Source organism: Bos javanicus, chromosome 14 (assembly GCF_032452875.1).
Source record: "Bos javanicus breed banteng chromosome 14, ARS-OSU_banteng_1.0, whole genome shotgun sequence".
NCBI classification, from domain to species: Eukaryota; Metazoa; Chordata; class Mammalia; order Artiodactyla; family Bovidae; genus Bos; species Bos javanicus.
Genome location: NC_083881.1, coordinates 62,934,957 through 62,947,037, shown reverse-complemented (window position 1 = coordinate 62,947,037; position 12,081 = coordinate 62,934,957). Strand labels below are relative to the sequence as shown.

At 41.3% G+C, this 12,081-nt stretch overlaps 1 protein-coding gene across 6 annotated transcripts in view; it reads left to right on the top strand.

Annotated features, from left to right (window-relative positions):
* Positions 1-12,081, top strand: part of GRHL2 (grainyhead like transcription factor 2) — a 171,122-nt gene that overhangs the window by 61,325 nt on the left and 97,716 nt on the right. For all 6 annotated transcript variants that reach the window (XR_009740917.1, XR_009740915.1, XR_009740914.1 and 3 more), the window contains exon 5: positions 10,208-10,263. Coding sequence is in view for 2 of the 6 variants with exons in the window: in XM_061439255.1 (XP_061295239.1) it covers positions 10,208-10,263 (56 nt within the window). In the remaining 4 variants the exon portion in view is untranslated. The remainder of the gene's footprint in view (positions 1-10,207; positions 10,264-12,081) is intronic.

Below are 12,081 nucleotides of genomic sequence, written 5' to 3'. Positions count from 1 at the left end.
TTTAAGAAATCTTGGCCTAACCTAATGTCACAAATATTTTCTGGTTTTTTTTCCCTAAGCATTTAATAGTTTTTACCTTTTGAGTGTAGGTTTATGATCCACTCTGATATAATTTTCATATTGGATACTAGAGAATTTTCATATTGGATACTAGAGAAGTGTTGTCCCATTTTTTTTTATGTTGACATCCAGTGTTCCAGAACCACTTGTTAAAAAGGCAGTATTCTCTTCATTTAATTGCCTTGAGATCTTTGTAGAACATCAGTTGCTAATATAATTGTGAATCACCACTCCAATTTTTGACTTGGCGTATGTCATGGTTTTTTTTTTTTTTTTTTTTTTGAGTTTGTGTCAGCTTCTTCCACATTTCGGAGCAGTGACTCTGCATTTGAGTCACTGGTCACTGACATCTCATTTTGCCTGGCCGATTAAAGACAACAGCAGAAGGAGAAAACTTGTGGTTTTTTCCTTTCTTAAAGAGGAGTGTGGTGGCAGCATACTGAATACTTGCAGCCTGCTGCCCATTTAGTTGCCAGCAGGACAAACTTCAGCCACTGAGGCTGAAATGGTAACCTTAAACAATAATATCTTAAAATAATAAGCATTTGATGAGCACTTACTCTGTGCTGGGCATCATTCTATGTAATATGGACTCATGTAATCCTCCCAAAACTCCCACGAGGTAGGTACTACTATTGTCATCTCTGTTTTCCAAATGAGATGCATAAGGGCAGCTGTGAACATACCACAGTAAGTGGCAAAGATGGGACTTGCCACAAGCTGTTGGTCTCCAGGGCCAGCATCCTTGACCATTAGCTCTATATTCAGAGACAACGTGGGGCCTTCTGGTTCACAGGAGTCCCATTGCTGAACATAGTGCCTTACCCCGATGTGTTCGTTTTTTCATCTGAGTGTTCTTTATCTATGTCATTAGCTGTTTCTCATCTTTCATATGATAATAAGAGGGACAAAAGGAACCAGCTCTCTTCAGCGTTGGTAGGGGCTCACAGTAGACAGGTCACACTAGCAGCCCTTCCTTTCCTGACTCGTCATTCCTGAATGCCTGCTGCTTTCTATGAATTTGGGGAAAGAGCAGAGCGAGACAGGATAAATTCGCTGTGCTCATCAGGGTTCCATATTTTGGGGGTTCTGGGGGCTTTACATCAAGCATTCAATGTCCTTGTAGTGACAATGTTATCTTCAGGTTTGCTTCTTTGGCTTCCTGTGTGGCTTAAAATCATCTACAAGCTTCTTCTCCCTGTTCCCCTCTCCTTTTTTTTCCTATTATTTCTGGGATGAGCAGGGGTTACTTCCTCGTTGTAGTGCATGGGCTTCTCATTGCAGTATCTTCTCTTGTTGCGGAACATGGGCTCTAGGCGCACAGGCTTCAGTGGTTGCAGCAGGCTTAGAAGTTGGGGTGCATGGGCTTAGTTGCTCTGAGGTTTGTGGGATCTTCCCAGACCAGGGATTGAACCTGTGTCCCCTGCATTGGCAGGTGGATTCTTAACCAGTGGGCTACCAAGGGAGTCCCCCTGCTCCTTCTTCTTTTCTTTTTTTTTCAAACTGAGCAAGGGATCTTGTAGGGCTTTGGTATTGTTGAATATTTGGTTTGCCCTCAAGCAGTCAGGGGTGCTTCTGTAGGGAAAAGCAAATCACTCCACAAAGGAATGTGAGGTGCATACTTTTTCACCAAAGGGTTGCTACTAATGTTTTTCTCACACAGTGCAGAAATATTCCATTAGTCACAGAAGAGTCCATGGATGTGGTCCAATGTCAACGGAACCGTCACCCTATTTGGGGGATGTGTTATCAGTTGTGTTGTAGATAAAGAGGCTTATGAAAGGAAGCTATTGTATTCAGGGTTTTATTTTGAAGTAAATGAGAAAGCAACTCACCAGAAATGAAATGTGAAAATTATTTCCATTGAATTTAGTTTAGATGCTCTCCTAGTCTTGGAAATCAGTATTTACATTGCATAAGGTATTTCAATGTGATGTAAATTAATTGAAATCATCTATCATGATCTTCAGCCATGGCATTGTCAACAGGTTATAAAATTAGGTGATTTCAGAGTGATTTCACCAAGTAAATTTCACTAAGGAAAATTTGTCTAAAACCTAGTACTTCCTTTAGGCAAACTATTAAAATCCCTACTACTTGTTGAATTGGCAAGTTTCATTTGCTATTACAGATGACTTCTTCTCTCTGTATCTGTATGTGTATGTGTGTGAGTGTGTCTGTGTGGGTGAGTGTGTGTGTGTGTGTGTGTGTGTGTGTGTGTACTGATACCAAGGAAGGGAGCAATTTGGTTCAATTCAAGCCAGTAGCATTAAAAAGTTCTTTAATGAGTTTATTTAGCTAATTTGATTTATATTTTATTCTATATCCTCTTTGTAGTAACATTTGGTAAATATTTGTTTATACTGGGTGTTAGGCATTTTGCTAAATGTGGGAGTAGAGAGAAGGGGGTGTGCCTTGGTTTCTGTGCTCTAGAAGGTTACTATATAATCTGTGAAGAGACATAACAATGTTGCTGTTTATTGAGTATTACTGTATGCCAGGCACTGTGGTTTACACATTTTATTTAATATTTACTATGCCACAATTCTGCAAGGAAAGTATTATTTTTCCCACTTTACAGATGAAAAAACAGATCCAGAGAGCTTATGAATGTGCCAAATGTCACACAGCTAATAAGCAGAGAGTCGAGTTGATAAATATAAATCAGTGTAGTATTAACAGCTATCAGGTTTCTAAAGTGAAAGTGAAAGTCGCTCAGTCCTGTCCAACTCTTTGCGACCCCATGGACTATACAGTCCATGGAATTCTCCAGGCTAGAATACTGGAGTGGGTAGCCTTTCCCTTCTCCAGGGGATCTTCTCAACCCAGGGATCAAACCCATGTCTCCCGCATTGCAGGCGGATTCTCTACCAGCTGAGCCACAAGGAAAGCCCTATCAGGTTTCTAGGAAACATGTAAAACTTGCGAGAGGGAAGAAAGAGTTTTTATAGAAAAATCATGTGTATTGTCATTATAAAAATAAAAGTAGAAGAAAGAATTTGCTTATTCTATTCTACAATTTTGTATAAGTCAGTTAACAGAAGTCTAGCTGTAGGAATGAAGAAACTCCAGATCTCAGTGATATGATACAGTAAAAGTTGATTTCTTGCTAACAATCTTGATACAAGTCTATAGACTTGTCTTCTGATCAGGAATCCAGGTTCTCTCCATCTTCTGACATTACCGTCTCTATATTTGACTTCAGAGTCACCCTAGCTGGGGAAGAGAGACCATGGAGATGGCACACTGACTTGTAAATACATTGATCTGAAAGTGGTGCTATTCCCCCTGTTCACATTTCATTGGCTAGAACTAGTCACATGGTCTCAACTAACTGCAAGAAGCTGAGAAGTCGATTTCCTATTTAGTCCTCCAGTGTGCTCAGGAATGAGAACCATTCAGATCAGATCAGTCACTCAGTCGTGTCCGACTCTTTGCAGTCCCATGAATCACAGCATGCCAGGCCTCCCTGTCCATCACCAACTCCCGGAGTTCACCCAGACTCACGTCCATCGAGTCAGTGATGCCATCCAGCCATCTCATCCTCTGTCTTCCCCTTCTCCTCTTGCCCCCAATCCCTCCCAGCATCAGAGTCTTTTCCAATGAGTCAACTCTTTGCATGAGGTGGCCAAAGTACTGGAGTTTCAGCTTTAGCATCATTCCTTCCAAAGAAATCCCAGGGCTGATCTCCTTTAGAATGGACTGGTTGGATCTCCTTGCAGTCCAAGGGACTCTCAAGAGTCTTCTCCAACACCACAGTTCAAAAGCATCAATTCTTCAGCACTCAGCCTTCTTCACAGTCCAACTCTCACATCCATACGTGACCACAGGAAAAACCATAGCCTTGACTAGATGAACCTTTGTTGGCAAAGTCATGTCTCTGTTTTTGAATATGCTATCTAGGTTGGTCATAACTTTCCTTTCAAGGAGTAAGGGTCTTTTAATTTCATGGCTGCAGTCACTATCTGTAGTGATTTTGGAGCCCAGGAAAATAAAGTCTGACACTGTTTCCACTGTTTCCCCATCTATTTCCCATGAATTGATGGGACCGGATGCCATGATCTTCATTTTCTGAATGTTGAGCTTTAAGCCAACTTTTTCACTCTCCTCTTTCACCTTCATCAAGAGGCTTTTGAGTTCCTCTTCACTTTCTGCCATAAGGGTGGTGTCATCTGCATATCTGAGGTTATTGATATTTCTCCCGGCAATCTTGATTCCAGCTTGTGTTTCTTCCAGTCCAATGTTTCTCATGATGTACTCTGCATATAAGTTAAATAAACAGGGTGACAATATACAGCCTTGACGTACTCCTTTTCCTATTTGGAACCAGTCTGTTGTTCCGTGTCCAGTTCTAACTGTTGCTTCTTGACCTGCGTATAGGTTTCTCAAGAGGCAGGTCTGGTATTCCCATCTCTTTCAGAATTTTCCACAGTTGATTGTGATCCACACAGTCAAAGGCTTTGGCATAGTCAATAAAGCAGAAATAGATGTTTTTTTGGAACTCTCTTTCTTTTTCCATGATCCAGTGGATGTTGGCAATTTGATCTCTGGTTCCTCTGCCTTTTCTAAAACCAGCTTGAACATCAGGAAGTTCATGGTTCACATATTGCTGAAGCCTGGCTTGGAGAATTTTGAGCATTACTTTACTAGCGTGTGAGATGAGTGCAATTGTGTGGTAGTTTGAGCATTCTTTGGCATTGGCTTTCTTTGGGATTGGAATGAAAACTGACATTTTCCAGTCCTGTGGCCACTGCTGAGTTTTCCAAATTTGCTGGCATATTGAGTGCAGCACTTTCACAGCATCATCTTTCAGGATTTGAAAGAGCTCAACTGGAATTCCATCACCTCCAGTAGCTTTGTTCGTAGTGATGCTTTCTAAGGCCCACTTGAGAACCATTAGGTTAGCCAAAAAGTTTATTCAGGTTTTTCCATAATATCTGAAAATATAAAATATGAAAATATATATTTCATATAATATATTAAATATTTCATGTAATATATCAATACTAATAATTGATAATTATATCAGTGTATATAATAATTGGTATATAATATATATTCAGATTTCCCATAATATTTGGAAATATATAAATATGGAAATATAATATGTATTATATTATATACATGTATATAAATATAATATCTTATGGGAAAACCTAATGAACTTTTTGGCCCACCCAATATTTATAGGGAAGATGAGATATCTCTACCGTGTATTTCATTATTTAGCCCCTGGTATGTTAATTGTCAGATTAATGTAGTTTGCAGAGAATCCTGTAATGAAATCAAAGAATTATTATTTGTCATACCCAACAGACTTATGATGGTTATGTCCATTGATGTCCTCCTATTCATCTGTAGACTGATACAGAAAGTTACCCTGGATCTAAACACTGTCCAGTGTGATTTTGAAATTTTTCATTTCCTTTCCTAACTAAAGAATAAAACCTTGAAAATGTTGATTCAGTTACTAAAATGGATCATGGCTTTGCTTTTGATTAGTGCAACCAATTTTATTATTTTTTATTTCAAATACTCAAAATAGTGCATGTAGTACCACTAAAACTTCTATCATTTATTATTTTGTTCTTGAGCCAAGAAAAATTTTGGAAAATCCTTAGAATACAAATTTTATACTTTGGGAAGATTTAGGTTTCTCTGTATGTGCTGTGCTGTGTTAAGTCGCTTCAGTTGTGCCCGACTCTTTGCAACCCTATGGACCTGCCTGTCCATGAGATTCTCTGGGCAAGAATAATGGAACTGGTGGCCATGCCCTCCTCTGGGGGATCTTCCCAACCCAGGGCTTGAATCTGTGTCTCTTACATCTCCTGCATTATTGTTTACTACTAGTGCCACCTGGGAAGCCCTTGCTGCTACTGCTGCTAAGTCGCTTCAGTCGTGTCCAACCCTGTGTGATCCCATAGACGGCAGCCCACCAGGCTCCCCCGTCCCTGGGATTCTCCAGGCAAGAACACTGGAGTGGGTTGCCATTTCCTTCTCCAATGCATGAAAGTGAAAAGTGAAAGTGAAGTCACTCAGTCGTGTCCAACTCTTAGCGACCCCATGGACTGCAGCCCACCAGGCTCCTCCATCCATGGGATTCTCCAGGCAAGAGTACTGGAGTGGGGTGCCATTGCCTTCTCTGTGGGAAGCCCTTAGTTTTCTCTATTTGTAGTCAAAGTTGATAAGAATTGGATGTCCCATTATTCTGGCTCCTAGGAGCCCTCTATCCAACTCTTGCATAGAATGGATTTGGAAATCCCCTTTCTGTTAAAGCTGTTACTTGGCAGCACCGTTTGATACTTTGATACTCTTGCCTCTTGAAGAAGTTCTTGTGTTTATGTCCATAGCTCAGTTACCATCTATGCCCTGAATACTTTTCACACTTTTTTCTCTTGCCCAGTTCTCTCTGCACCCTGTACCTTTGTGCCCAACTGCCTGTTTGATTTTGAAAAGTAAAAGTGAAAGCCGCTTAGTCATGTCCAACTCTTTGTGACCCTGTGGACTATAGCCTACCAGGCTCCACTGTCCATGGAATTCCCCAGGCCAGAATACTGGAGTGGGTAGCCGTTTCCTTCTCCAGGGGATCTTCCCAGCTTAGGGATCAAACCCAGGTTTCCCACATTGGAAGCAGATTCTTTACCACCTGAGCCACCAGGGAAGCCCCCTGTTTGACTTTCCACCTATACAAAACCTGGTTTACAAATTGTTTTCCACCCTAGTGGATTGACACCACCATCTTTCTGGTTTCTGAAGAAACTAGGATTTTTTTTTTTCTGCATACTTTGCTCTCTTATCATCCTGGTCTAAGTCATTACCAGTTCTATCAACTCCTCTTTCTTTTTTTTTAAATATTTATTTTAATCCATGTATTTGGCTGGGCCAGGTGTTAGTTGCACCTGGACCCTTTTCAGTTGCATCTAGCAGGATCTTCCAGGTGCGGCATCTGAACTCTTATTGCAGCATGTGGGATCTAGTTCCCTGACCAGGGATTGAACTCACACCCCCTGCATTGGGAGCTCATAGTCTGAGCCACTGACCCACCAGGAAAAGTCTCTGACTTCACTTTCTTACATCTCTCTGAAATCCTTCCTTTGTCTCCCTTCTGCTTCCACCTTACTGACTCAAGCTGTCGTTATCTCTGGTCTGTGAAACAGTCCAGTTTTGTACACTGTACCTGGGATGGTCTTTTCAAAATTATAATCTGATCATGACACCCTCTTATTGAAATCCCATTGTTTCTAGGATCAAGGTCTAAATCTGTAACTGGTTTTCAGGGCCTTGCATGTTCTGTTTCTCCTCTGCCTTTCCCACCTCACCTTGCACATCTTTCCCCCTGGTGCCCTCTGTTCTGAGCTTCATTCAGTTCTGTGAGCCTAATATGCTCCTCCTGCCTCAAGACCCCTGTGAATGCTGCTCCATGTTTCAGATCTGTGCTGTGCACTAGGTACTGTAGTCACTAGCCACGTGCAGCTATTAAAATGGATAAAATTTAAAATTTAATTCCTCAGTCCCATTATCTCCATTCTAAGTGCTCAGTAGATACATGTGGCTAGAGGCTACTGTATTAGACAGTGAAGATATAGAACATTTCCATCTTTGCATAAAGTTCTGTTGAACAATGTTATTCTAGAATGTTCTTTACTACCTTCCACACCCTTCCTCCTGTGTGACTTTCTTAGGGAAGACCTCCTTGTCCTCTCCTTTCAGTTTCTAGTAAAATCAGTTTTCTTTGAATCTAAGTCCACCAGCCAAAGACTACCACGAACATATTTGTAGTCAATGTTGCATTTATTTAGTCTGTTTCTGCAGGGGATCCTCAGGGACAGCTCATAAGAGAGAGCTGGGAGGAGCTCTTGATAGTGTTTGGGCTTGTGCTGGATGAATCTAAGAAGGGATCATGGAAATGACAACCAGTTCTGGATTGTGTATATCGAGATGTGGGGGCGGTCTAGAAACTGGGTATCTTGGTTGTCATTGTTCAGAAGAGGTGACGAACAAAGCGAGGCTGAGGATATCTTTGCTAGGAAAGCATCAGTCCCACAGGAGGAGGGAGCGTTGCTCACTTGTGTAGCTGTGTTGCTGTCTTTTGGGCTTCTGTTGGGAGCATTGCTGATCTTCTGTTGGTCTTCTCTGTTGTGCCACTGGAAATAGTACATCCTATTAGAACCATCTAGGCTGATTGTCAGTGGGACTGATTTCTACTTTCTCAGTTGTGATGTACTGCCTAGAACTCTGTGGCTGTTCCTCAGAGTGTTTGCACATGGTTTATAAGTTTTTAAATGAATGATTATTTGGCTAATATTCTTCACCTACTAGACCAGAAGCTTCATGAGAGCAGGGCCTGCATCTTTTCTTTTCTACCGTGGTATCCATAGCACCTAGCATGGTGTCTGATACAAAGTGGATGCTCAGTAAGTATTTACTGAAAGAGTGGATGAACGAATACATTAATAAGACCTAAAAATTGGTGACTGATTAAAGACATGGAATTATATAGCTATATCTGATGTACATATAAACTGTGATGTAAGGGTCCACTGTGTTCTAGAGATGGTGGTTGGAAAATAAACCACTATCCTAGAGACAATGGTTAGAGATGGTGGCTGGAAAATAGCTGGGAGTAACCCTTTCTTGGGGATGACAGAGGATGAGATGCACGGATGGCATTACTGACTCAATGGACATGAGTTGGAGCAAACTCTTGGGGACAGTGAAGAATAGAGAAGCCTGGCGTGCTGCAGATCATGGGGTCGTAAAATGCTGGACACAACTTAGCAACTGAGCAACAACACCACCAAACCCTTTCCTGAGAAGGAAATCTTTGAATTACTTGTCAAAGAATGGACATTTATGTCAGGGAAAGGAGAAGCAAGAAGGTTGTTTCTTAGAGAGACTAGAAAAAAGGCCACAGTGGAAGGTCCAGATGTATGTGATCCACCAAGTGCTTTTTCTTCAATGTTCTGTTATATTCACTTTAGGATCAAGAGTTAGCACTTTTGTGCATCTTCAATGAAAAGGTTCTGCTGCTGCTGCTGCTAAGTCGCTTCAGTCGTGTCCGACTCTGTGCGACCCCATAGACGGCAGCCCACCAGGCTCCCCCATCCCTGAGATTCTCCAGGCAAGAACACTGGAGTGGGTTGCCATTTCCTTCTCCAATGCATGAAAGTGAAAAGTGAAAGTGAAGTCACTCAGTCGTGTCCGACTCCTAGCGACCCCATGGACTGCAGCCCACCAGGCTCCTTGGTCCATGGGATTTTCCAGGCAAGAGTACTGGAGTGGGGTGCCATTGCCTTCTCCATGAAAAGGTTCTAAAATATAGTAAAATGCATCCTACTTGCACTAAATATACAACAACTGGATGTCTGTGAACCCAAACCTCCTCATGTTATGACTTAGAGTATTATGACTTATAATATTATGACTTAGAGTTTCCTCTGCAAACTTACTCTTAACAATGTTGCGATAATGAAGATCTTAGAGAAGGGCACTAAATATGGTCAAGTGTTCACAATAGAACAGAATTTAATACACATAGATAGGGCTCGCCACATTCCAGGAACTGTTCTTAGTAGTTCACCACTAATAATGCAGTTAATTCTTCTCATCACTACAACTGTGCATTTTACAGCTGAAGAAAATATGACACTTGCCCCAGTCTACACAGGCAGCAGGTAAAAGAACTAGAACCTGACTCTAGACAGTCTTGCTCCTGAAACTATGCTCCTAACACTCTCAGTAGGGCTTATGATATGCTGTGTGGCCTCCCTGTATTCAGTGTTCCATTAACTCGGAATTTGTGACTTTTGGGATAGTGCTGGAGATAAGAAAATAGAAGAGATGTTTAAACGTTTGAGGAAACAGTTTCCAGTACCTGAAAGCACCTTAGGAGCACCTGTGAATTTGTGAAGAAAAGTACAAATACATTTTATGTTGAAAATAATTCTCAATGTGCAGGTACTATGCCAGTTCTGTACACAAATGGTAACTATTTTCACTGTAGTTGAAAACACAATACCAAAAAAATGTGTAATTTTCCTTTCTAAAACATAAGACAGTTTGGATACCTTTGCCACTTTGGTGGGGGGCGGGGAGCATAATGACTCACCTATTTGTTTTAATTTTGATGACTTTTTATATTTTGCAGAAATTTCGGAGTGCTTCGGTTGGGGCTGAGGAGTACATGTATGATCAGACATCAAGGTCGGTTTCCAGGAGATGCCCCTAGACACTGATGCACCGATAACTGTTTAAATGTATCTTCAACTTTATACTTCTGCACCTTTAAAATAAAATCGTCTTCTCTGCACAATGACTTCTAAATTATTATTTCCAGTCTTGATCAGCTTTCTGAGGCCCATACTCTTTCTTTGTCCTTTAGTTGGCTAGATATCCCTTCTTAGGTGTTCCTCTGAACATCAAACACTTGGGCCTCCAACACAACGTGTACATAATGGAACTCTCTTTTTTTCTCCCTTTTCCCCTTCCTTCTTGACTTCTTTCACATCTGTTCTTCCACTTTTATTCCCTCTTTTAAAAAATTAATTAATTCTACTTTTTTGGCTGTGCTGGGTCTTCAATGCTGCATGCAATCTTTCTCCAGTTTTGGCCAGCAGGGGCTACTCTCTCGTTGCGGTGTACGGACTTCTCATTGTGGTGGCTTCTTTTGTTGTGGAACACGGGCTCTGGGTGCATGGGCTTCAGTAGTTGCAGGGCACAGGCTTACTTGCCCTACGGCATGTGGGATCTTCCTGGACCAGGGATAGAGCCCATGGACCACCAGGAAGTCCCGCTTTCATTTCTTGTTATGCGTAATGATGTAGCCATCCTCCTAGCCACACACTCCAGAGGTGCCTGAAGACAGGAGAGAAGGGCGTGAATGAATGAATCTCTCCCATTTGCAAATCTTACCACTGATTTCACCATTTCAGAATAAAACACAAATTCCTTATGAAGGTGGTTAGAGCCCTCCATGCACTGGAGACCTCTTCTCCCACTGTGTTTCTTGCCCCTTTACTTTTACGGGTATGACCCTCTTTTCTTCTGTCTGTTTTCTCTTAAAGTCTTTCTGCTCCTTCAGAGTCTTGTTCCAACCTCAGGCTCCCCAGTTATCCTCTCCAGATTGTTCCAGACAGAATTTGGCTGTGCAGTGGTGGCAGCGAAGGGTAGGGAAAAGGCAGAGAAGAAAGTTTCAAATCAACTTCTAAAATATGGAAATGCATGGGTAATTTACATGCTGTCTGTCCAGATAACCATGCAACCAGCTCTTGGGCCATTAAAAAGAGCATTGACCTACCATTTTCCTGCCCTGTTTTCGCTTTCTGCTGCTGTCATTGTTCCCTGGAGTGAGCGAGTTTCTCAGCTTCTTCTCAGCTGTGAAATGAGGAAGGTGGTTCTTATCTTATGCTGTTGATCAGCCTGGGGGACGTGAATCCCCTGAAATTATATTACAAATCATTTGTGTGCATATGTGCTTTTATCTGGGGAGAAAGTTCACAGCTTTCTTCATATTTTTCAAGCAGTGATTCCTAATATCCTGTCCAGGTCTCAAATTTTCTGATTCAGTGGTTATCTCGAAATTGCTTTTTCCAGGCAAAATGACAGTGGAATCGATTCTATCTTGAATGATTTATTTCCCACCTTATTCTAAGACGCATATTCTGGAATTCACTTTATCAGCTTTAACGTAAGATTTTCTATCATATAAGAGAAGTATTATTTTGCCCTTCAGATTTCTTTCTCATTTAAGTTAAAAGATATGAAACATTGCAGAAATATTCAACATAGAAAGTAAGAGTCCCCCGTAATCTTATGGGTAGATCATTTTAGGAAGCAAACTTTGAATCATTTTGTACCTAGTCTTTCACAGACTATGAAATTTAAAGGGCTAAAAAAATAGACACAGTGAAGAGTTTCTGATGATCCAGAAAACAGACAAAGCATTTGCAGTTGGATCATCATCTGCGCCTTCCTGCAGGGTAGCAGAAATAAGTATTCTGAACGAGCATCTTAAATAAAAAA